This window comes from Sinohyriopsis cumingii, chromosome 6 (assembly GCF_028554795.1).
Source record: "Sinohyriopsis cumingii isolate HCF-2022 chromosome 6, ASM2855479v2, whole genome shotgun sequence".
NCBI classification, from domain to species: domain Eukaryota; kingdom Metazoa; phylum Mollusca; class Bivalvia; order Unionida; family Unionidae; genus Sinohyriopsis; species Sinohyriopsis cumingii.
In genome coordinates this window covers 107566124-107592018 of record NC_142966.1, presented here as the reverse complement: position 1 = coordinate 107592018, position 25895 = coordinate 107566124, and the positions used below count along the sequence as shown (strand labels likewise).

At 33.3% G+C, this 25895-nt stretch overlaps 1 protein-coding gene across 1 annotated transcript in view; it reads left to right on the top strand.

Annotated features, from left to right (window-relative positions):
• Positions 1-25895, top strand: part of LOC149797670 (uncharacterized) — a 66971-nt gene that overhangs the window by 22455 nt on the left and 18621 nt on the right. The window contains exons 6-10 of the mRNA XM_089962586.1: positions 466-572; positions 6464-6569; positions 9944-10043; positions 22182-22221; positions 25096-25147. Of these exons, the coding sequence (XP_089818712.1) occupies positions 466-572; positions 6464-6569; positions 9944-10043; positions 22182-22221; positions 25096-25147 (405 nt within the window). The remainder of the gene's footprint in view (positions 1-465; positions 573-6463; positions 6570-9943; positions 10044-22181; positions 22222-25095; positions 25148-25895) is intronic.

Genomic DNA, 25895 nt, shown 5'->3' with positions numbered 1-25895 from the left:
AGTCACATTATCCTGGCACCAGGCCCACCAGACTTAACACTAACCTCTTAATGCTAAGTGTCTCGCAAGGCAGCTGTTAGTACTATTTTTAAAAGTCTTTGATATGACTTGACCGGGGTTCACACATGCAACCACTCGCATCCAAGGCAGACTCTTTAACCACTAGGCCACTGGAGCGGTCTCATTCACAAGTGAGAAATGTAGTTATATTTACAAATACAAATAACATTCCCTATTTATGATAGAGCTTGGGTTTGTAGTAGACAGAAGCAATAGCATATGATGGAAAAGAAGGCAATAATGTAAATATTGTAATTGTCATATTTTAAAGGTTCATGGGGGGGGGGGGAAAAAGTCAATTTTATTCACAAATGAATTATCTGCTCCTTATAAAAATTATTTAATGTATCAAACAAGCATTGGATATGAATGAGTAATCCATGCTTACTCTTGTTGTCATAATAGGTTAGTGCTACTTATGCGGATGGTTTTCGAGCAACAGCAGTGGCTGTAGTGGCAGGACCCAGGTCAAAGGCCAAGGCTGAAAAAACAGCGGAACAAATCATAAAGAGGTACAGTGTTTCTCGCATGATTGGTCCAGGAAGTCCACATTGTTGGTTGGCTTATTTCTAGGTATATGGAGTCCACACTGTAAATGGGATAATATGTAGGATTGGCTTATTTATAGGCATACAGAGTCCACATTGTAAATGGGATAAATGTAATGGTAAGCTCATTAATTGGCCCATTGAGTCTTCCTTGTAAATAGAGGATGCTGATCTGACATTTAATGTGGTTACCATTACTAAAAATTGACTTCTCCTAAAGTACTGGATAGAAAATGATAACAATCTGCCAAAATATATGACCACAGTTGCTAAGAATAGGGACAGTTTTAAACAGCTTTTCCAAAATCACTGAACAGAATTTGATGACACTTTACAGAAACCATCCTGGCTTGAAGACATTTCAAATTTACAAAAAATGATGGAGATCCTCCATCAAATTTGGCAGCTGTTACTAAAAATGGAAGAACATTTAAGCAACTTCTTCAAAACTGATAACTAGAATTTGACCAGACTTGATAGAAGTCATTCTGGCATGAGACTATTTAAAGTGGATACAAATGATTCCTTTCTACCATCATATATGGCCACCATGACTAAAACTTGAAACAGTTTCTTAAACGACTTCTTCCCAAAACCACTCAACAGAATTTGACAGGATTTGATAGAAACATCATGGCATAGAAAGCTTTACAATTAAAAGCCTGGTGTGATTCAACATCAGATATAAAGTACTGTTAAAGGACCTCTGTTCAAAAGTTGTTTAACCAAGTTTGACAGAAAGCAATCTGTCATAGAGATCTTTTAGTTTTATTCAGATGGTAATGATCTGCCATCAGATATGGCCACTGTTGCTAAAAATAGACAAACATTTAAATTGACAAACCACTTAACAGAATTGAACCAAACTTCATAGAAAGCATCCTGGCATTAAAATCATTCAGATGTATTCAGAAGTTGACAATCCACCAGCAATTATTGCTGCTGTTACTAAGAATATAATTATTTTTTTTTAGACAACTTATCACAAACTGATCAGCAGAAATTGAACAAATTTGACAGCAAGCATTCTGGTAAAAAGGGGTTTCAGATTTCTGCTGATGATACCAATTTATCATGAGGTATGGCCACAATTACTAAAACTTGAAAATTTTGAATGACTTCTCAAAAACAACTGAACAGAATTCGACTATATTTTACAGAAAGCATTCAGGACTGAAGGGTTCTTAAGTGTGTACCAATTAATGCCAATGTACTGTCAGATGTGACTTGTTACTAAAAATAGGAAAACCTTTCATGATGTATACTATAAATGACTCAAAGTAGAAAAACTGCTAATCAGAATTTGAATGACTTTGATACAAATCATCCTGGCATAGGGGTCTTTCAGTATCTGACAAATAATAGATTAGATTCTTCTTATGCAGGGGTGAATCATCATGCAGCAATGGTATTTTTTTCTGCAACAGACTTATTCGCCCTTTTACACATGCTTTAAAATAAATAAATTCCTTTGTATGAGGGCCTCAAGGTAGATTAGTTCTTAGCTAATTGTGTTACCCTCTTTAAATAAAGTCATTATTATTATTATTATTATTACTATTATTATTATTGATGAAGATATATACAAAATTAGAGAACTTTTTCGGATTTTATTTTACAAAATATTACTTTAAAATGCAAACTGGTAAACTGCCTGTTAAGGCAGATAAGTGATATGTGTTAGGCAAAGTTTGGTTGATATGTAAGATCACCCGATTAGATTTTCAGGCCATTATAGTGATAATTTAGTTTCTTACACATGCTTTTAACTATTTGGCTTTCAAATTTTTTCACAAAAATAAACAAAAACCACTTCAGATACATGTTTGTTGGCATATGTAGATGACTTTATTAGATTTTCATGCAATTATTGCAATATTTAAATTTTTTCTCCTATGTTTATAAATTTTTAACATGAACTTTTAGATCAGCATGTTTTCAGTAGGTGTATAAGCATTAAGGATGTGGGGTTTTTCCCTGACAACCATTAATAGATTCTTTTTAGACAGGGGTGAATCATCATGAAACAATGGCATTTTTTTTCTGCAACAGACTTGCTCACCCTTTAACCTTGTGATAAGGATCATACACATAATTAGATGGTTTGAGTTAGGTTATGGTTAAAAGAATTCTTTATATTTCCTACATTCCTTGATAGATTTTGTTTATATTTATGTTATCTGTTTCTTATGAAGCTTGTGTTGTGTATATATATTATGTATATCTATATTATGTGTGTTATTTTCATAATAGTTTTTGCAAGGAGCATTTAGTTAATGACATTTTTAATGCTGATATCCGATGATTGTAGTCTGCACTTTAAAGATGACTATTGTGTAAAATGTTTCATTCATGGGTTTTAAGGTGAGTGGTACTGTAAGTACAAGTAAACATCACATGATCTGACGGATATTCTGGAAAGGCCAGGCTAACCAGATTTCTGATTAGTCAGTGTAAATTGGCTGATTTTGTTTACTTGTAAAGTGATTTTGAAATACCAGCTAATTCATTCAAAGCCTCATATTGCATTTCTCTCGACTGCATGCTAGCATTCTGTGTAAGATAATCAATACTTAGAATTAGGCATTTGTAGTAGTATGATCTGTCTCAGAAGAATTATTCATGGAGAGGTATATATTTATTTAATTTAATATTTTTTGGAATTATAGTGCTCTAACATTCATATAAAGACTATTCGGATATATAATAGGTGTACAGAATTACTGAGAAGATATTCAAAGATATTTTTATTTGTAGTTGTATTGGAATTAGCCTGAATTCATTTACAGACATTTTGGGATTATGTCATAGTGATTTCTTCTGTACTTTTGACACATAAGTACATTACTGACCATACTGTAAATTATTTTCAATTCTTTCATTTGTATTTTAGGAAAATTTAATTAATATTTTCAATTATACAAAACTTGTTGGTTTTGCTTTTTCTTGTTATTTATTTTAAGACCATAGCATGATAACACTTCTTAGAAAAATTGCACAAAACTTTTAAGTATAGATGAATTAAATTTGGTAAGCATATGTGTATCCATATATAGAATATAGACAAACTGATTAGAGTTTTAGGCTATTACAACAGCTTTTCAAATGTTTTACACATTATTTTTTTATAACTTTTGAACTTGGAAAAAAAACATTGTTAGCATGTTTAAGAGAAAAACTCCTTCAGGCTGAAAAATGAAGCTTGGTAGACATATTTGAATCCATATGTTGATAACCTTATTAGATTTTCAGGCCATCACAGCAGTATTTCAGTTTGTTTGACACATTTTCAATTTTTGAAGGACTTTTGACTTTTATGACTTATATCTTGTTAGTATGATTAAGCAAAAGTGGCTGGTATTATTAGCCAATTAAATATAGTAGGCATATGTGTATTAGCCAATTAAATTTAGTAGGCATGTGTGTATTAGCCAATTAAATTTAGTAAGCAAATGTGTATTTATTAGCCAATTAAATTTAGCAGGCATATATGTATTAGCCAATGAAATTTATTAGGCAAATGCGTATTTATTAAGTTACATTTATTAGACATATGTATTTTATTAATTTAGTAGGCAAATGTGTATTTATTAAGTTACATTTATTAGACATTTGTATTTTATTAGCCAGTTAAATTTAGATGGCATATGTGTATTTATTAGCAAATTAAATTTAGTAGGCATATGTGTATTTATTAGCAAATTAAATATAGTAGGCATATGAATATTAGCCAATTAAATTTAGTAGGCAAATGTTTATTTGTTAGCCAATTAAATTTATTAGGCATATGTGTCTTTATTAGCCAGATAAATTTAGTAGGCATATGTGTATTTATTAGCAAATTAAATTTAATAGGTATGAGTATTAGCCATTTAAATTTATTTGGCAAATGTGTATTTATTAGCCAGTTAAATTTAGTAGACATATATGTATTTATTAGCCAGTTAAATTTAATAGGCATATGTGTATTAGTCAATTAAATTTAATAGGCAAATGTGTATTTATTGGCCAGTTACATTTATTAGTCATATGTGTATTTATTAGCCAAATAAATTTAGTAGACATATGTGTGTTTATTAGCCAAATAAATTTAGTAGGCATATGTGTATTTATTAGCTAAATAAATTTGGTAAACATATTTGTATTTATTAGCCAATTAAATTTGGTAAACATGTCTATTTATTAGCCAATTAAATTTAGTAGGCATATGTGTATTTATTAGCCAAACAAATTTAGTAAACATATGTGTATTTATTAGACAATTAAATTTAGTTGGCATGTGTGTATTTATTAGCCAGTTAAATTTATTAGGCATGTAAATACAATTAAATTTAGTAGGCATGTAAATACAATTAAATTTTATAGACATATAAACACAGTTAAATTTAGTAGGCATGTAAACACAGTTAAATTTAGTAGGCATGTAAATACAGTTAAATTTATTAGACATGTAAATACAGTTAAATTTATTAGGCATGTAAATACAGTTAAATTTAGTAAGCATAGGCATTTTTATTAGCCAGTTAAATTTAGTAGGCATGTAAACATTTAAATTTAGTAAGCAAATGTGTATTTATTTGCCAATTAAATTTATTAGGCATGTAAATACAATTAAATTTAGTAGGCATGTAAATACAATTAAATTTTGTAGGCATATAAACACAGTTAAATTTAGTAGGCATGTAAATACAGTTAAATTTAGTAGGCATATAAACACAGTTAAATTTAGTAGGCATGTAAATACAGTTAAATTTAGTAGGCTTGTAAATACAGTTAAATTTAGTAGGCATGTAAATACAATTAAATTTTGTAGGCATATAAACACAGTTAAATTTAGTAGGCATGTAAATACAGTTAAATTTAGTAGGCATATAAACACAGTTAAATTTAGTAGGCATGTAAATACAGTTAAATTTAGTAGGCATGTAGATACAGTTAAATTTAGTAAGCATAGGCATTTTTATTAGCCAGTTAAATTTAGTAGGCATGTAAATAGATTTAAATTTAGTAAACAAATGTGTATTTATTTGCCAATTAAATTTATTAGGCATGTAAATACAATTAAATTTAGTAGGCATGTAAATACAGTTAAATTTAATAGGCGTGTAAATACAATTAAATTTAGTAGGCATATGTGTATTTATTAGCCATTCAAATTTTGTAGACATGTAAATACAATTAATTTTAATAGGCATGTGTGTATTTTTTAGCCAATTAAATTGAGTAGGTATATGTGCTATTATTAACCAGTTAAATTTAGTAGGCATGTAAATACAATTAAATTTAGTAGGCACGTGTTTATTTATTAGCCAATTAAATTTAGTAGGCATGTGAATACAGTTGAATTTAGTAGGCATGTAAATGCAGTTAAATTCAGTAGGCATGTAAATACAATTCAATTTAGTAGGCATGTAATTACAATTAAATTTAATAGGCATGTGTGCATTTATATGCAGAGGACTTGATTAAAATTTCAGTTGAGAATGACAAATTATCATTGTTGTATGTGTTTTAAATTTTTTCACTTTTTGTACTTGCAAGACTTTGGAAATAGGGAATAAAAACTTTGCATAATTAAATAAAAACAACTTGTAGTAAGCAAATTAAATTTGGTATACATTTTTGTGTATACATCTGGACCTAATTACATGCTGTGAGAAAAAATTCTAATGTTTTTCTACATATTTTAACTATTCAGGACTGCATTGGGGTCATACATGTTTTACAAACACAACTGTTGTTTCAGCACATTTGTCCCTTGTGCAATGTGTGAAAAATGTGATTCAGATTAAATTTTGAATAATTGCATTGTTGGTGTACCAGTCTATATTTATTGTGTTTGTTTTACTATGCAGGTGCAGGAAAATCTTTAACCAGTTAGGGTTACAGGACTTCAGCAAAGTCCATATTGAGGTGTTGGGGTCTGAACACATGTATGGTGCCAACTCCAGGGTCCATGTGGTAAGCTTCTACCAATTCTGTTACTATGGTCAGAGTCACTTGGACAAGTTAAGTATTTCACTAATACATGTAAAGTATTTTATTTTTTTTTGTTAGTCTGAATTTGTCACTTGGAGATCTAGTATGAAACTCTATGGGTCAGGAGAAAAATAACTGGCATGATGCCACAAATGGAGTCTGTTTCACATTATGTTCCTAAGCTTTCTTTGCTTTGCCACCAGATGGGAATTATATAAAGAAAATATGGAGTAAATTAATTAAATAGTTTGTTAGTGATTTAGTATGAAAAAGACATTGCATTGGTGGAAAAACTTTTCTAGGTTTTATATTAGCGCTTTGGACAGTAAGTTTCTTTTTAACTTTTTTCCATAACTGGGAATCAACAGCCCCTTGTAACTTATAATACAGTTATTTTCCCCCCCCCCCCCATATGGTGCACACTTCTGTAGTAAAACTAAGGTAGGATATGAGGAAAATTGTGTTTCAATGATGTATGCACCATATATACTTGCTTATAAGTCAAGTTCAACTGCAAACAGCATAGACTCTGATCTGCCATTGCATAATGTGCAAATAGATAATGGTCGTTTGTTTTTTCTTCAAGTGTCTTGGAAAATGTTTTGATTTTAAATGGAATTAATCTAATTAAATGACCTTTTTTATGGAAAAGAAAGTCTAATTTATTCCTTGATTCCACATAGCTGTGTAGAAACTTAAAGAATGGGAAGGTCAAGGCATTGAGAATTGTTCTTATTATAACATCACAAACATGATTATCATCAATCACAATTATCTTGGTTATAAACTACCTCAATTTTTGTTTGTTTATCATTATACTAAGTATTTCTCAATGAATGAGCAATCTGATGACATATATATTGGTGACACACATACCAATAATTATTGCATGGAATAATGTTATTAGTCCTAGTTTTAGGTCTGCAGCTTTTTCCAATGAAGGAGTCCTGGACTGCAACTTTTAAATTCTATGGAAAACCATGTAATAATTGCACTTATACAATTTAAAATACTGTTTTGAAGATCTTGTGTGTGTATGTATATGTGTGTGTGTTTGTGTATATATATGCCCAAATTAATTTCCCCAGTATAATTAACACCCTCCTCCACTTTTTTTTAGAAAATTTAAAAGATGCAGTATAAGACCTGTGTGCTTCAGATCCATAACTATAACAAAATGCTGTTACAATAGCAATATCATTTGATCACACTACAGCCTAATGCTGTTACAATAGCAATATCATTTGATCACACTACAGCCTAATGCTGTTACAATAGCAATATCATTTGATCACACTACAACCTAATGCTGTTACAATAGCAATATCATTTGATTACACTACAACCTAATGCTGTTACAATAGCAATATCATTTGATCACACTACAACCTAATGCTGTTACAATAGCAATATCATTTGATCACACTACAGCCTAATGCTGTTACAATAGCAATATCATTTGATCACACTACAACCTAATGCTGTTACAATAGCAATATCATTTGATCACACTACAACCTAATGCTGTTACAATAGCAATATCATTTGATCACACTACAACCTAATGCTGTTACAATAGCAATATCATTTGATTACACTACAACCTAATGCTGTTACAATAGCAATATCATTTGATCACACTACAACCTAATGCTGTTACAATAGCAATATCATTTGATCACACTACAGCCTAATGCTGTTACAATAGCAATATCATTTGATCACACTACAGCCTAATGCTGTTACAATAGCAATATCATTTGATCACACTACAACCTAATGCTGTTACAATAGCAATATCATTTGATCACACTACAACCTAATGCTGTTAAGATAGCAATATCATTTGATCACACTACAACCTAATGCTGTTACGATAGCAATATCATTTGATCACACTACAACCTAATGCTGTTACAATAGCAATATCATTTGATCACACTACAACCTAATGCTGTTACAATAGCAATATCATTTGATCACACTACAACCTAATGCTGTTACAATAGCAATATCATTTGATCACACTACAACCTAATGCTGTTACAATAGCAATATCATTTGATCACACTACAGCCTAATGCTGTTACAATAGCAATATCATTTGATCACACTACAACCTAATGCTGTTACAATAGCAATATCATTTGATCACACTACAACCTAATGCTGTTACAATAGCAATATCATTTGATCACACTACAAACTAATGCTGTTAAAATAGCAATATCATTTGATCACACTACAACCTAATGCTGTTACAATAGCAATATCATTTGATCACGCTACAACCTAATGCTGTTACAGTAGCAATATCATTTGATCACACTACAACCTAATGCTGTTACAATAGCAATATCATTTGATCACACTACAACCTAATGCTGTTACAATAGCATTATCATTTGATCACACTACAACCTAATGCTGTTACAATAGCATTATCATTTGATCACACTGCTAGAATGTATGTCTCGATGTATAAACTACTAAAGTGACAGACACTCATGTAGTGTTGAACATGATGCTATAGCCTCGTGACAAGTTCGAAGACTTATTAGTCATACTTAAACAAGCTGCTGAGTGGGAAAATGTTTTGATTGATTGATCAATGATCACAACTTTGGCTGTCATTATTATGTTCTAACAAATGCCTCACACACCCCCCCCCCCCCGCCTTTGGAAAATATAATGCATCAGGGACGTTAATTAGGAATATATGATATACAGTAGCTTCCATCATATTCTGATATAAAAAGAGTGTCTGCAATAATTATTTATATTTTCGTTAACAGAATACAATGATCAACATTTTCTTACATATTTTGTGCAGAGCCAAAATGTTCTTACAGTAAGTGAATAATTTTAGTTTGCGTGTTTCAAATGTAGTGTGCAAGTTGATGAGTAAGTAATCTTGAACAAACTGGTTGCATGTGAGAGATGGTGCACACCTTCAGTCAGTTTCATCATGTCAGCAATTATCAGATTTTTTTAACAAAGTGTTTTTGTAAATCATTGATCACTCATGAGAAGTGAGATAACTCAGTAGAGAGTTCAGATTTTTTGACAAAGGTTTTCCTGAAATCTTTGATCGCACATAAGTGGGAAAAACACAGTTGGTAGAGTGTCCAACTCATTGACTTCAGATTCACCTACTTCTTGTAAATATCCTTGTCAGTTGCCTTGCTTTTTGAGTATGTTGTTGGTGGCAAAAATAGCCAGTGTGAACTAATATTGTTTGTTGTAAAGGAAAATCAATGATACGGAAAGATTACTTTTTTAAAATTACTGTTACACACTACACTATGATTGACAGATTTGAGATAATGTTCCATGGTACCCTTGTTTTGTTTTAGGACGTGCGTGAAGCTGTGCTATGGCTGGCTGTTCACCACCCCCAAAGGAAAGCACTAGAGTTTTTTGCTCGGGAGGTTGCACCAGCTGGTACTGGGATGGGTATGTTTAGTTTGTCCAGATAATCTTCTTAGCTTCATCTTGATGTTTCAGTAACCCAATTCAATATATATTCCTGTTTGATAAGAGATGATGATGTGGTGGTGGTGGTGGTGAGGGCTTTTGTTGCTAATGATGATATTAGAATAGCTTGGTTGGTATAACCCAGTTTTTTCCATTTTTCTCCAAATTCATAAAGTTTAGCAAAGTTTAAATACCACAGTGGTTGGTCTAATAGCAGTATGTAACTTCACAAGAAATGTTAAAAAATTTCATACATTAACATGTTATTTTATTCTCTGATCTATATGTGCATCACAAATTGTCAAGAAGTGCTTCTAGTAAATGAAAGTTAAGTCCAGTTAATAACACAGCCAAGTTTGGCATCAAACAGGCTATAATAATAACATTGTTTACTGTTCTGTCACCCTTACCTGACCTGCAAAAAAGGAGACAAGCCAGCTGACTGCTGAAATGGACACTGCATAGAGAACCTAGGTTGTGCCAAAAGGCAAATAGACTCTAATTACAGAATTTTAATTTGGAAAATGTTCTCTTATTTTTAATCACTTCCCATTTTGCTCCCAAACATTGATATTTATAGAAGAAATACAAAATGTGAATTTCATTACATCAGATTATCATGTCACTCTGTTTTCATATTTTTTTCTTCATTATTTCTATTAATTGTTTTAATGATTCCTATGACTATGGCAATGGATATGTGCTTGTGGTCATCTACCATACTGACCATGTCAATAAAGCAATAAGGTTGTTAATAGGAGGTTGAAAAAATTGGCCTTCAGTGAAATAGACTTTACCTGCATAGAGAGTAGAGATGACTATGATAAATATACATCACAAAGAATAAAACCTATAAAATAAATTGTGAACCAATCAGTTATGTATGCCAACAGTAATATATATGAGACTTTAGGTGGTTTGCTTAAACAAATGGATTTTCATAATACTTTTAAAAAATCAAACTGGGCTTTCATAGGGTTCAAATGGACCATAGAAAGAACAAAATATTGCATATTTATTTGGTGTTATTTATTTTTTGTCAATAATAATGAGATGATGATGATGATGATGATGATGATGATGATGATGACTTTATTTAGCAATGATATATGCAGTATGTAGAAACATTAGCATGTCTTCTCTATCTCTGTGCAATGTGTCAAAATATATTAGCATGTTCTCTCTCTTTCTCTCTCTTTCTTTCTCTCTCATACTATCAACACATATACATACCAATTTATTGATTAAAATCTCTGAGATTAGTGTACATGATTTTTTTAAACACTGTTATCCACAGACACACACACAGACATGGTTGTGAGAAATATATGAAAATTGCGTTCCTATACCTTTCAATAAATAAAATTAACAGATCTCAATGACATAATAAAGTAAGACAGTAATTATAGGTTACTGCATTTGTATGGGAAAATATGAACGAGTTTTGGCATGGAATACTGCATGAACTTGTGAGTGCAGTATAACCTTCCAACAATACGAGTTCATATTTTCCCATACAAATGCAGTAACCTTTTTTATTATGTGCTCATTTTTTTATTCTACCTAAGGTTTAATTATATAAACAAAATACACTACAAGAAACAATGTAAATGAATGAATGCTGTATTCCAAACTAAATACACAAGCGCAGATTTGTCATTACACAATGATATCATTATTAATGCGCTCACAACTCTGCCCAGATAAATTTGAACTTAGTCATGCGCTCGACATAACTTTCGAAAGAAAATGATGTATCTAGTTAAGATTGAAATTTGCAGTCATATTGTGAATGAATGAGCATTGCAACAACTTTTCCATTTGATCTGGAATGAATATATTTTGGTATTTTGTTTCGATTCGATGAAAGTTTGTGATTTTGGACTGGATTCATCGGTGCAAATTATACATGAAATACACCAGATTGAAGTGGTGCGAGAAAAGCATGTTTAAGTCTGCAGATGTGTTTCTGTTTCGGTCACTGAATGTTTGAAATCATAACGTGGGAAAAATATTAAGTCTTTCAGTTGCAATTATCAAAAAGACGTTGGAATTTAATGCTTATTTCATTTTGAGTGCAGTAAGGAGGATGCAATTGCACTTATCAGCAAAATTACAGCACAATTTCGAAATGTGTAATCCAAATTGAAAACCTATGACATGGCTCATGTAATTTGGTTTGCAGAATTAAGAAAAAACATTTTGAGGAAATTCAGGATGTAAAACTGTAAATATATTTTATTTTGCCATTCTGATCACCAGATAAAGAAGATAGTATATGCCTTGTCACTTGTATGTTATTTGTAAGGACTTAATCTTTGGTATTTAATATAATGTAGCTAGCCTAAATCCGTAACATTGTATCAACGCGGAATGTGCCAAAACAGCTTGGTTTTATTGCAGTCCACGAAACATGTTTTAGTTCATTCAGAAACAAATTTAAACAACCACAATGTAAAGAGCCTCTTACGCGAGTGTATATGATTTTTTTACAAATCAAAAGTGCATCTGCGTCATTGTTTGTTTACAAAAGAAAGTAGTTCATTTATTCATGTGAATGCTATATGTGTATTGTCGCGCGTGTTCAGTATTGGGGAATATTGAACGATTCTGACAATGTAAAGTTAACGGGGGAAAAAAATGAGCATATAATAATTTAGAATAACCATCTATACTTGCATATGCAAACATGAAAACATGAACAAGCTGCATAGACCCACATTTGTACTCACATGATGTACCATCATATGTGAGTCTGTGCAGTTATTTAGGAGCAGTCAGTAGCACAATAAACATAGACCCCGATTTGCCAGCACATTATGTGGTGGCAGGTAAGGGTGTATGTTTGCAGTTGGACTTATAAGCTGGTATAGATGGTAGTTAAAGTTTGATGTTTTAACCAAGTGAAGATTTGTTGTTTATGTTGTGCAAGTAGTAATTTTTACTGTTAGTGTTATAGACAATTGTAGTGGTACAAAATCAATAAATGGATTCAATTTCATGGTGTTTGACACATTGCTGATGGGACATTTCTTATTTCAGGAGGTATGTTGTTCCAGACAAGGTCTTCATAATATTTACAAATTATTACAAAAAGTCCCTTATTATGGGGAGATGATGTTGTTGTATTGTTTTTGTTGTTGTTGAAGTCAGTCACTAGTTCTTTCCAGTTTGAATATATTTGTTCTCTGTCAGAGATAAAGATGAAATGTTCCAAAATTAACCTTACTACCTCTTTGCACCCAGACCTCTCAAGGAAAACAGAAAAAGTGTAAAACTCATCTTTTTTAAGGCAAAACATTCTAATACTTTGGTGACGTAAGGTCTGTTTGATAATCTAAGAAAACCCAATTATTTAAAAATATATGAGAAAACCTTTTGTGAAAGCAAACCTTTAATACTTGTTAAAGCAAAACAACAATACTCCTTTAGTCATCATTATTGGTATGTTTCTCATGGTTTTGTTTGGTGTTTTGTGGCACAGCAACACATGTAGGTTATTTAGTACTGTGGCAGTTGGAATAAAGTTCTGTGCCCAAGGACACATCAAGGTAGCTAACCCATGCTGGAGGAGCCCGGAGTGGCCGAGTGGTCTAAAGCGCTCTCCGTTACGGATCACTGCCATCTCACCTCTTTCTGCGTGGGTTCGAGTCTCGGATTCAGCTAATGTGGGTATGTGGGAAAGCTTGCCAGTAGCTTCTCGTGGGTCGGTGGTTCTTTCCGGGATTTTTCCGGGTTCTTCCTCCACCATTAATACTGGCTGCCATGTATCGCCTATCGTGTGCTGAAAAATGGCATTAAACCCCACAACAACAACGACCCATGCTGGTCTGATTGTAGGATTTGAACTCAAACATTATGGTTGTGAGTCCAGTATGCTAATCACTGAGTGACTGTGGATTTTTTTCGGCATGTGTAACTACCCACTACTTTTGTTTTCATTATTTCAAAAACATTTCTTGTTTTTTTCTGGGTTTTGTTCCAAAATGTCATAATGTCTCCCAAAGTATGTTAAACCTGCTTTCCCAGTAGTCATGTTTGACCTTGCGTTATAGGAATCAGTCATGAAGTAGAAGAAATGAAGTCTTGGTGGCTTCCAGGGACACGCAGATGTTGTGGCCCATTTTCATGAATGTGTCTCTGCACAAAAATTGAACTCATGCTCAGATTTCTGAATTTGTGATCTTCAGAATTTGTAACTTTGTTCATAGTCCAATCAAAATATTTACATATTACTTTATTGTTTTTATTAATTGCCAGATTTCTAGCTAGATAGGATTTATTCATTTAGAGTTTTTGGGCTCAGCATGAACTTCTTGCTGATCACAGCTTATGCAGTTTGAGTAGTTGCTGACAGCTTGGTGTTATGAAGGAATTTTGTGACAATACAATGCCTATTGATTTGGGGGGAGGGGGTGTTAAAGGTCACCATGATTGCAAGAAGGAAAAATAATTTCCAGCAACTTCCACATGCCTTGGCTCAAGACTGTTAGATGACATACGTTTAAGACAGGGAATACTGATTTTCTTTTTGAAATGTCAGAATATCAAGGTCAGAGGGACTCTCAGAATTAAAATGTTTTCCACAAAATTAACTAAGGTTCTGTGCCACAAACCAAGACCAAAAACTTTGTGAATCCCTTGCATTATAATTTACCATTTACAATATTCTTGTTTTAGAATACATACCTGACCTTAAAATCAAAAATATTTCTTCCTTGATAATACCATAAGCCAGTTTAATAATTTTGTGAAAAAATATAAAGGGTCAGGTTATTTTCAGACAGATATATCCTTTGTAAATAATTGCCAGATTGTGTAAGATGGGGGTAGTATGTTAATCAGGTACGGCCTTCTTATCAGACAAGTATGGTACCCTTCTAGGGTTTCCATGCCAAATGTAAATCAACCAAAGGCACTGCTAATCAAGGCAACACTATAACCGTAACCGATGTAGTAATTATTTACTTTAAGTATTGGGATTAACCAGGTTTAGAGTGTTTTACCTTGAAAAAGATGATTTTTATGTGCTCATCATAAGTCGGGCATATTATGGTGTTGTCTGTCAATTAACATTTCTTTGTCTGGCCCATAAATTTATAATGTTTTGAAAGATTTTCATGAATCTTTGTCCAAATATAAATCATGACTAGATGATGTGATGCAAGACATATCCATATAGCCGTATCCCCCTGCCTCAGCATCAATGTCACATTAAGGGAAAACTTAATTATGTGACTTGTACCCTCGTTCAGAGTATAATATTTGAACAACTGAAGATATTTTAATGAAACTATTTCAATTACAGTAGAACCTGTCTTGAAAGACCACCTCTTCTGCCAAAAAATATTGGTCTCTCAAGACAGGTGGTCTCTCATAACAGGTAATAACACTATATAATCAATAAATCCATGCATGGAGATCCTGGTCCCTCAAAACAGGTGATCTCTCATAGCAGAGGTCTCACAAGACAGGTTTTAGTGTATATACTATGACTAGAATGTGTGTTGCATATGATGGCAACACATTTGCCTGAAAGTCAAGGTCATGGCAAGAGAATAATCTATTTCTCTGACTTTTATCCTTGTCCAAAGTAGAGTTTGTGAACCACTGAAGATATTGTAATGAAACTTGAATCATTTATGTATCATGTCTACACAGTGCGTCATATATCCCAGCCATGCCTCAAGGTCAAGGTTATGATGAGGGACAACATAAATCAGTGACCCTGTCCACCATGTATTGGTTTCACTTTTAAACCAATGAAGTTACTTTAATAAAACTTCTATGTTATATATCATGACTTGACAGTGTCTCTTGTTTTCAGAGTCATAACGCTTGCCTCATTGTCAAAGACACAACAAGGTATAATGTAAGTCAGTGGCATGTCTTTTTAGTCTATACAGATATTTGAATGAAACTTTATACAGGTCCACACTTTTTCATGCAAGTCGAGTATGTAACTCAAAGGTCAAGGTCATTAGTAGGGAAAAGGTCACTATGGTGGTGCTCTACAGTTTCATATTTTACATAGGGTCTAGGGTGAGATTTTTAAAGAAAGAGCATTCCGCTGGTTTTCCTCACTAGTTATACTGGCTATTTTAAGAAAAAATTGTATATCGTAAGTATTGGTCAAAGAACTTTTAATTCCCATTATTTTGGTGTATGATTGATATGTGTAATTTGGGTTATAGTATACAGATTGGTCTGCTTCAGATGTCTACCTTTCAAAAGAGTGCTAGCTCTGCTTGGTCCTGTAATTGTATGGGAAAAAAGAGCCAATAACTTTTGTTACATGTGATATATTTGGTAATTTATTAATTGTATTTTCAGAAGCTGGTATTTTCAAGTCTGGAAAAATTAATTTCCCTATTTTAATAACTGCTAAAGATAGTGTACTTTAGTTTAATTCATGTTTATTTTATGAGCACATAGGAGCAGTCATTTTAGTTAGCTGTGTGCTTAGATCATGTACAGTTTCATGAGTACAATATACAGGTAAATTTCAACACAGTACTTGAAAGGAACATAGACATATACCAACATTCTCTGCACTGTGCATGTTTAAAATGTAAACAACTTCACCTTACACCTGCTACTTTCTCAAAAGTTCATAATATCTATAGAGTGCCCCCTAGACATGTTGTGTGGTTTTTGTGGTACTATGCTTACGTCATTCTCTTGTTGTGGAGGGATGGGTTTTAAAGAGGTATTGAGGTTCCTTTCCATACAATTTCTGGTGAGGTAAGTATTTTCAATTCATAGAATTTTATTTTCAAATTTACCCTTCTTTGTAAAGCACTTTTTATAATTTCTCCTTGGTAGAGCAGTTCAATAATTTTGCTCAGTATTGTTTCTAACATGTCACTTTATAATCTTCCATTCATTAAGTTTTAATGACATTTGAGAAAAGGAAATAACCATTCTGTGTCTGTGTTTGAGTCACATATAGCTTTGTTAATTTATGACATATACTGTCATTAATGTAAATATCCAGACACCATATTTCAAAATTTGTTGCAATTTTCATTGACCTTGCAACTATCATTTCATTCTGGCCTCTGGGTACTGTGGTGCTGAAACTGTGCATTTATCACAAATGGTATTACACGTATATGAATAGACTGCTAGTTTTGCAAGAAAAAGATATTTAATAAAACCCACTAGAATTGTAACCTTGATTCATTATTTGTAAAAAAAACCAACTCTAAAATGTTGTGTAAGCATTCTTGATTAACAAACGCAGATATAAATGATATCCCATTTATCTGGACCACATTCAACCAGCATTGAACTTGCTGAGTTTATCAATACACAGTTCTGATAATACAGATATTTATTTCAGAATATTAATAATATTCACTAGCAAATGATCTGGACAGGAAAAAGTAACTGTTTTTTAATATCCAGATATTTACATTATTGACAGTAGTACACTATGCAGAAATCAGTATCTAAGGGATTCCATTTTGCAGCATTAACTAAGGGATTCCATTTTGCAGCATTATGGCTTTGTAATGGGTGCTTGTGGGATGTTTGCTCACTGGATGTACATTATTTCTAAATGTTCGTTGGCTGTTCATAACAAATGGCTGCTTTGGAGACTGTGTAAGAATGCACAGAGCAGCAAAGGCTATTTCATAGATTCTGCATGCCCGTTTAATGTTGTCTGCTTTGCGGTATTCACATGGCTGCTTCATAGTATCTGTAGTATGGATTCTAGAATCAATATAGCTACATTGTGGCATCCACCTGGCTGTCTTGTGGCTGCTCTAATACATTCACTTGGCTGCAGCTGGGTAAAGTCCCCAAGTCTGCATTTTACTTGTATTCATTTTTATTTTCTTATGGTCATTTATGTTCTATTCATGTTTGTATTTCATGTCATCATGGTGTTTGCTTATGGTCTCCAGTATGTGTTTAGGTTTTGTGTTATGCACATTTATCTATATATTCCTTTCCATTTTGCTTTTTGGAACAAAAAGTAAATGCATTTAATGAAGTCAGGGTTCCATTTTCAAGAGTATTAATGGTATATAATTATGGCTTTTGTATCATATCTAACGAACAATGTGCTTTGATAAAATAGCAGTTTCATAAAATATTAAAAAGATAGATTTGAGTTGACAAATAAAAATGCAAATGAAAAACCGTAAAACCATAGTTATAGAGTAGTTGTTCGCAGATTTATCCTATTTCATATTTTGTTCCATTCAGATAAAGATTGTACAAATTCAACCAATAAAAAGATTGTACAAATTCAACCAGAAAAAGATTGTACAAATTCAACCAATAAAAAGTATGTGTGAGATTATGATTTTTAACGTAGCTTTTAACAATGTTTCAGTCATATCGCTACGATGTCTGCAGTATGGCAGTTTATAGTGATGTCTAGCATTGGGGCATCATGCCGCAAACCAACACTAACCTCTTAATGCTAAGCGCCAAACGAGGGAGCTGTTGGTACCATTTTTGTAAGTCTTTGGTATGACTCAGCAAGGGTTCGAACCCATGACCTCTCGCTTTCATGGCGGATTCTCTAACCACCGGAGCGGTCCCAATAAAAAGATTGTATAAATTCAACAAATAAAAAGATTGTACAAATTCAACCAATAAAAATATTGTACAAATTCAACCAATAAAAAGAATGTACAAATTGAACTAATAATGATCTTATAACATCAGTGGCATTTTTAAAAATATTTTTGTCTGCCACAACAAAACAATGTAATAACTTGTAAGAGGTGAAATATTGTTTGGCAGTGTGAAAATCTGATTTTAGATTATCACATGAAATTGCTTTAAATCATGGAAATTTACCAGCAGCTTGTAAATTATTGATTTATGAAATGCTTTTATATTTCATGCCCATTCCCATTTTCATTTACATTCATTGTTTGCAGTCTGCATTTTGCATTTGCTTTCTCCATGTTCTTTCAAACGCATTTGTAAAGAAAAACTCCATTCAAATAAAAGTGTTTATTACAAATTACAGACAATTAATTAAAATGAAACTAACAACAAGCTATTAGTACTTTGTCAGAAATGCATGTTAATTAAGCATTAAGTACTTATGAGGTAGTAATTCTAATTGTAGTCATAATAAATAATTTTTTAAAACAATAGAAGGGCATAAAATACTATTGTTGATTGAAATTAGATAGACTTTGTATAATAGTAGTTTTGAGAATGAAAGATGAGTGTCTCTAAATAAAAAATTGTAGAGAACACCAGTGAAGCATCAAAAGAATGCAAAAATTGAAGCAACAGCAAATCTTGAACCAAACATAACAGATAATAAAGTAAATAAATTTCTTTTTTATTAATGCCTTTTGAATGCTTGTGTATTAAATTGGTGAACATCTAGCTGTCATGTTAATTTTGGAGAAAATGTCCTGCAAGAACCAAGAGAATTTCAGTATCCTTGATGTATCTATAAATGACACCTGTGTATCAAATAAATAGGAAAGTGTTTATGTCTGGATCCCACATTATATGTATATCAAAAAGTTGTCATCTTAATTTCTTGTTTATATGTTGCATTTTCTAAATAGATATATGTGTCAGGTCATGCTATGCCTACTTAAATAGGTATATGTGTGTCAGGTCATGCTATGCCTAACTAAATAGATATATGTGTGTCAGGTCATGCTATGCCAGCCTAAATAGATATACTTGTGTCAGGTCATGCTATACCTGCTTAAATAGGTATATGTGTGTCAGGTCATGTTATGCCTACCTAAATATATGTGTGGCAGTCAGGTCATGCTACACCTGCCTGAATAGATATATGTTGTGTCAGGTCATGCTATGCCTACCTAAATAGATATATGTGTGCCAGATCATGCTATGCCTACCTAAATAGATATATGTGTGTCAGGTTATGCTATGCCTGTCTATGTAAGTAACATTATGGTAATACCTGTGACTGTTGACCCAAAGCGGACAGATATACCTGGCTTCTTCTGGACGTCTTGACATTGACATGCCACTGGATTTAGGCAGACATGGAAAAAAGAAGGAAGGTGACTGCACAATTTTCCATCGCTTAAATCCAACTCACAAATAAGTCACGAAGGGGCCCCACATGGCCAAGTGGTCTAAAGTGCTTGTCTTTACCGATAACTGCCATCTCACCTGTCTGCTTGGGTTTGAGTCTCAGGCTCAGACATTTTGGGTATGTTAGAAAGTAGCCCATAGCTTCCAATGTGTCAGTGGTTCTTACTGGAGTTTTCCTAGGATCGTCCTTCACCACTTACTCGGGCCACCATATATAGCCTATTTTGCATGGAGAAATGGCATTAAACCCCAAAACAACAACAACATAGGTCATGACATTATTCCCCTTCTCCAACAAGTACCTTCAAGTCCTGTGGCAAGGTACAGGTGGCAAAGCAGCTGGTTGGATACATTGGGAGCTATAGCTGCAGACCTGCACAAAGGCAGCCCAAAGCAATGGATCACTTTTCACTGGATCAAAGCAGCAGTGGGAGTCAATAGTCCTCAGGTGACTTAACAGTCATTATTAGGATCTCACTGCTCACCTCCTTAATATGAGGAAAGGGACAGAAAAGGCATCTTCAACATGACTGGCTTTATCTTAACAATAGTGAACATATCTCATCTGGTGAAGGTCCATCCTATCAAGAAGCAATGCACACCATCTATTACTGGAACATGCACACATTAAAGGACAGTACATCGGCAGATAGACCAGGGAGACGAACAGCTCTGGTTGATAGAGAACTGGCCAGTTTCAACATGATAGCATCCCTGAGCAAAACTTATTTACGTAAGGAAAGACAACCCACCCAAGTAGAAGCCAGCTACACTGTCTTTTGGAGTTGCCAAAATAAAGAAGAGTTATGCGAAGCTGGTTTGGTTTGCCATTAAATCATGGTGAGCAAGCAAGCTCCCAAATCTTCCAGATGGCACCGTATGGGAAAAGACATGTAGCTATTATTAGCGGCACTCACCATGACCAACCCAGATGTGATCAAGAACAAATTGTATGAGGACCTGGGATCCCTAACCATAGAAGTACCAAAGGCAGACAATCTAATCATCTTTGGTTACTTCATTGCTAGAACGCACATATCAGTTGACATGATCAGGTGTCATTGGCAAAAATGGCTGTGGAAAATTCAACAACCGATAAAGTCTTCCCTGTGCTAAACTACAACAAGATATCTTGGATGCACCTGTAGCCAAGCACTGGGACTGCATCATTATCAAGAGAAGAGACAGGCAGGATGCCTGAGTGACAACGGCCATGAGAAGTGCAGAATGCTGGACTGACCATAGGCTGATTGTCTCCAAGTTCATTCAGTCAAGCAAATACCATTAGGCAAAAAAGAAAGCTTAATGAATTTGTCAAAGAACTGTGCAAACAACTAATTAAAATCATTATGATTTCCAGGAATGTCCGAAAACTGGACATCCTTCAGAGACTATATTCTTTAGCATCCAAAACACCTGGTCCCACCACTCAAACATCAAGATTGGCCTGATGAGAATGATGCCGCCATACAGAGACTTCTGAACAAGAATTGTCAGCTTCAGATGGCCAGTTTAGAAGGCAAAACTTCATCTTCTAAGAAGGAAGCCTTCAGCGACATCAGGAGAGACTGCTCTGGTGCTTAAGTGGTAGAGTGTCTGCCTTGGATGCGAGAGGTTGCAGGTTTGAACCCCAGCTGAGTCATATCAAAGACTTGCAAAAAAGGTACTAACAGCTGCCTTGCTTGCACTCTGCACTAAGAAATTAGTGTTAGGACTGGTTGGCCTGGTGTTTGCACTGGATAGTCCTCTTGATGTATGTGTGTGTGTGATTTGGGTTTCTAAAATATCTTTAACAATTTTTCAGTCATATCGCTATGATTTGTGCAGTGTGGAAGTTTATAGTGATGTCTAGCACGGGGGCATCATGCTGCAGACATGTAACATGATGTCCCACCCAGTCACATTATCCTGACACCAGGCCTAGAACAAAACATATATACAGTTTTGTATTTATGTTTTGGATGTCATCTTTAAGCCCTTGGAGCCTTTGCTGGTTACTTTATTAATACTCCTTTTTGTAAAAAATAAAAACGTTTTTCTGTATTATTTGTTTTACAGGTCCTGGACTTACCACAGTTGTTGGAGGGCGTCCTAGAGTGCAAGTACCTTAGTTAATACAGTCTTCAGTATAAAAAAAGTCTTAAGGTTCCAGGGAATAATAAAATCTAGTCTTTTTTATCCAAATTTGTTTTATCTCGTGATGGGAAAAGGACAGCATGAGTAGGAAAGATTAAATGAATGTTAGTCACAAGTAAATCCTTTGATCCAACAGTCATATTAGTGCTGTGTTATTTATTTGTACCCATTGAGTCCAATAACTGTGGCTACAATGTACTTTAGATTATGTCATATAGTAAACATAACTGTTCTGCTCATCAGTGATATTAATGTCTGGAGATGAACTAAATATGCTATTAGTTGCCAAATATTAGCAAAAACTGCCATTTCTAAGTCAGTATATTATGTAATAGGCAACTTTTGAGTTACTTTCCTTAGGCAATACCCCACTGTTGCCTTTTATTTGGCAGTAACAACAGGACTATGTAGCTCCACAAATATTGCAGTAATATAATCACATATGCACTTTCCTATTAGTTCTCTTAATTCTAAGCTTTTATTTTGGGATGTTGTTATCAATGGATATGACCATATTATTTTCCATTTTCTCTGGAAATAATTCCAGTCTCATTTTTTTATCATCAGCTTGTTCATACATTACCATCCACATTAGTCTATTCAGTAGATAATTTAAGTAAGGAAACCTGCTGACAATTTTCCATTGGATAATGGAAAATATAGGTATTAAAAATGGCATGTAATGTCTGTGTCCTACTTTAAAGTATTACAGTTGTTGGGGCCAAACATTCAACAAAACATTGCTTTGGTTATGAATGATTTTCAATGGGGCTTTATTTTGGAAATAATTTTGATATTACTTATCAGAAGAATCTAGATATAATTATTTTTTTATAAAGATTTCAGCAAAAGACTTTGAACAGATATAGTCATTACTTACTGGATCTGTGCTATAAATACATTAAATCAAAATTATTCTCTAGTATTGTTTATGCTTGCTTATAAATAGAGTCCTACTGCAAACAATATAGATCCTACTATAGATCCTACCAGCAGGTCAGGGTCAGTGTTGTTTGTTTTACTGAGTACTCATGACAGACTTCATAGATCCAGATCCTCTGGTACATTAGGCAACCGCAGATCTGGATCTGGCACAGTTAAATGGATTCGTGACTCCTGGTTGACTTCAAACTTTGCACTTAAGTTTTCACTGGAGTTGCTAATTTGTAAAAAGACAATGGATTGAAATCAAACTAAATGTGAGACTTAACATTAAGAAGTCCTAGGCTACGTTCATTTTTCCAGGAAGATTTTAGGAAGTTATGGCCCATTGTGTCAAGTAGATCATTGCACTTCAGTTTCCATTCTATAGCTTTTGAAGGCTTTCAAATTTGGTATCATACTTTAAATTAAGAATAGCTATATTAAGTTCAACTATTCTCCATTTTCCTCAGAACTGTATGGATTTATGGTACCTGTTTTGCTCAGAGCTTTACACATACAATTTCTGTTAAGTAACTTTTTAAGGATGCATAAAGGTGGTATGAGGCTTTACATGAAAGAGACCTTTTTTGATTTTCATCATTTTCCAGAAAATTTGTATGAGGTTAAAGCCCCTGTTTGACTTTGTACTTCAGTTTCCACTAAATAACTTTCAAAGAATTCTATGGATTTAAAATAATTTTTAACAATGTTTTACATCTTGAAACCTGGGGCAAATTTGATTACCTGTATCTCTTCTTGTTTTCTTGTAGAATTTGTTATGGCCCTGCATTTGACTTTGAACTTTTCCCTTCAGTTACTATTCAGTAACTTTCAAAGGACAAATTTGATTTGAGGCCTAGGTCAAGTTTGATTTTCATGGTTTGCTGGCAAAATTTTACATATTTATGCTCCCTAACTGATTCAAAACTTTCCCTTAAGTTTCCACTTCTGAAGGACTTCATGGACTTAAACCAAATTTGGTATGTGGTTTAACACTAACATGGTCATGGTCAGGTTAAATTTTTCCATTGGGCAGAAAATTTGTATTGAATTGTGAACCTTGATTGACTTAGAGCTTTGCCTTTCAGTTGCATCATCTTGATGGGGGCCTATATTCCATATGGACTCATTTCTTGTGATTTTCTTAAGGACATGCTGTGCTGTTTATGTTATAAACTCAAACAGGTTATGTTTATTTGTAAAATTTTTGTTGTTTTAAGATTGTTGTCCACTTACACATCAAACAGAACAAAAATGGAGTTTTTACAATGCCGATTACATGTAATTAGCAGAAAATGGTATACATGCTCATGCAGTTTACTTTTTTTTGTATTTTTCTGATTCAGATTTTTCACATATACTTTGGCTTCTGAATAATTTTAACAGAATATTGGATTATTTAGAAATGGATTCTTATCTTGAAATCATTTATTACAATTTTTGCATTGGAAACAAAGGTATTCAGAGTCAGTCTTATCACAAAATATACTGCTAATGTCATTCTGGAAGTTAATTGAAATTACCTTAGCTCAGTAAGTCCCATGCTTATACTGATGGCGGGGATATTAAAGCTAAGGTCAAATGCATAGACACACTCAGTAGCCATTTTCAGTAACCAACACTAGAAGGCTCATAATAGGTTTCTGACCCTGTTTATCCTAAAATTGCATGAAACAAGAAGAAAAGGTTTTATAATATAGATTTGTTTTAAAATATTGGTTAAAAGTTGTGAAGAAATACTGTAAAAATAGCCCCAAGTGTCTGGTTGATGGGTTATGGTAACTCCAGTGAAAATGTCCATCCATTTGACTGTGGATCAAAGTTCCCAACGTCCGTATAACTAGAGACTTACAGAGCTTATATAACCTCAGCTAGCTGGAAGTAAATTTAATTTCTGCTCTCTCTTTCACAGGTCTCCAGTCTTGAAGCTCTTTTCTTTCTTGTATCCAAAACATAACATAAAGGCAAGTATTCTGTATTTGTATGTTTAATCATATGCTTTGGCATGGAGAATATTGCTCTCCCCCATTTTAACATGCCTAGTTACCATGGGATCTGGTAATAACAGTATACTCCAATTTACTCCATGGCCAAAATCACACCAGTGTAGAACAATATAGATGGAAAAGACTTCCATCTTCATTTCCTTTTCAAAACACTATTATTTAACAAATTTTGTTAGTGCCCAATATACCACTATTTAGTATATTATGCTGTCCTCGATATATCATTTGTTCCATAAATATTGTTGTTCTATGTATAACATGGTTCGGTACATAATGCAGTTGATGGTTAGGAACTCAATATAATAAGGGAATATATTCTGAATACATCTGTCTGTCTGTCTTACTCAGTCTCTTAATAAAATTTGGTGGAAATTTATATTCATAGTAATAGCACAACTTTAGTAAACATTTTAGGATCCATGCAATTTTTTCATGAAAAGGCATTAATTATAATGTAGTTTATTTATATAGTTTTAGTGGACTAATTCCAAGTCTCTGGCAATAATGTCTACTCTTCTTTACTAAGAATTAATTGTGTTTCTAATAATAGGCACTTTTCTATATTTAGCTAGTTTGGTCTTGAATAATACAAGCTATGTAGAGGGGTTGTGGGTTTAATGCCAGTTATCAATACACCAAAGGCTATACATAGCGATAACTATAACCAATGGAGGAAGAACCCACCGAAAATCCCAATAAGAGGCAC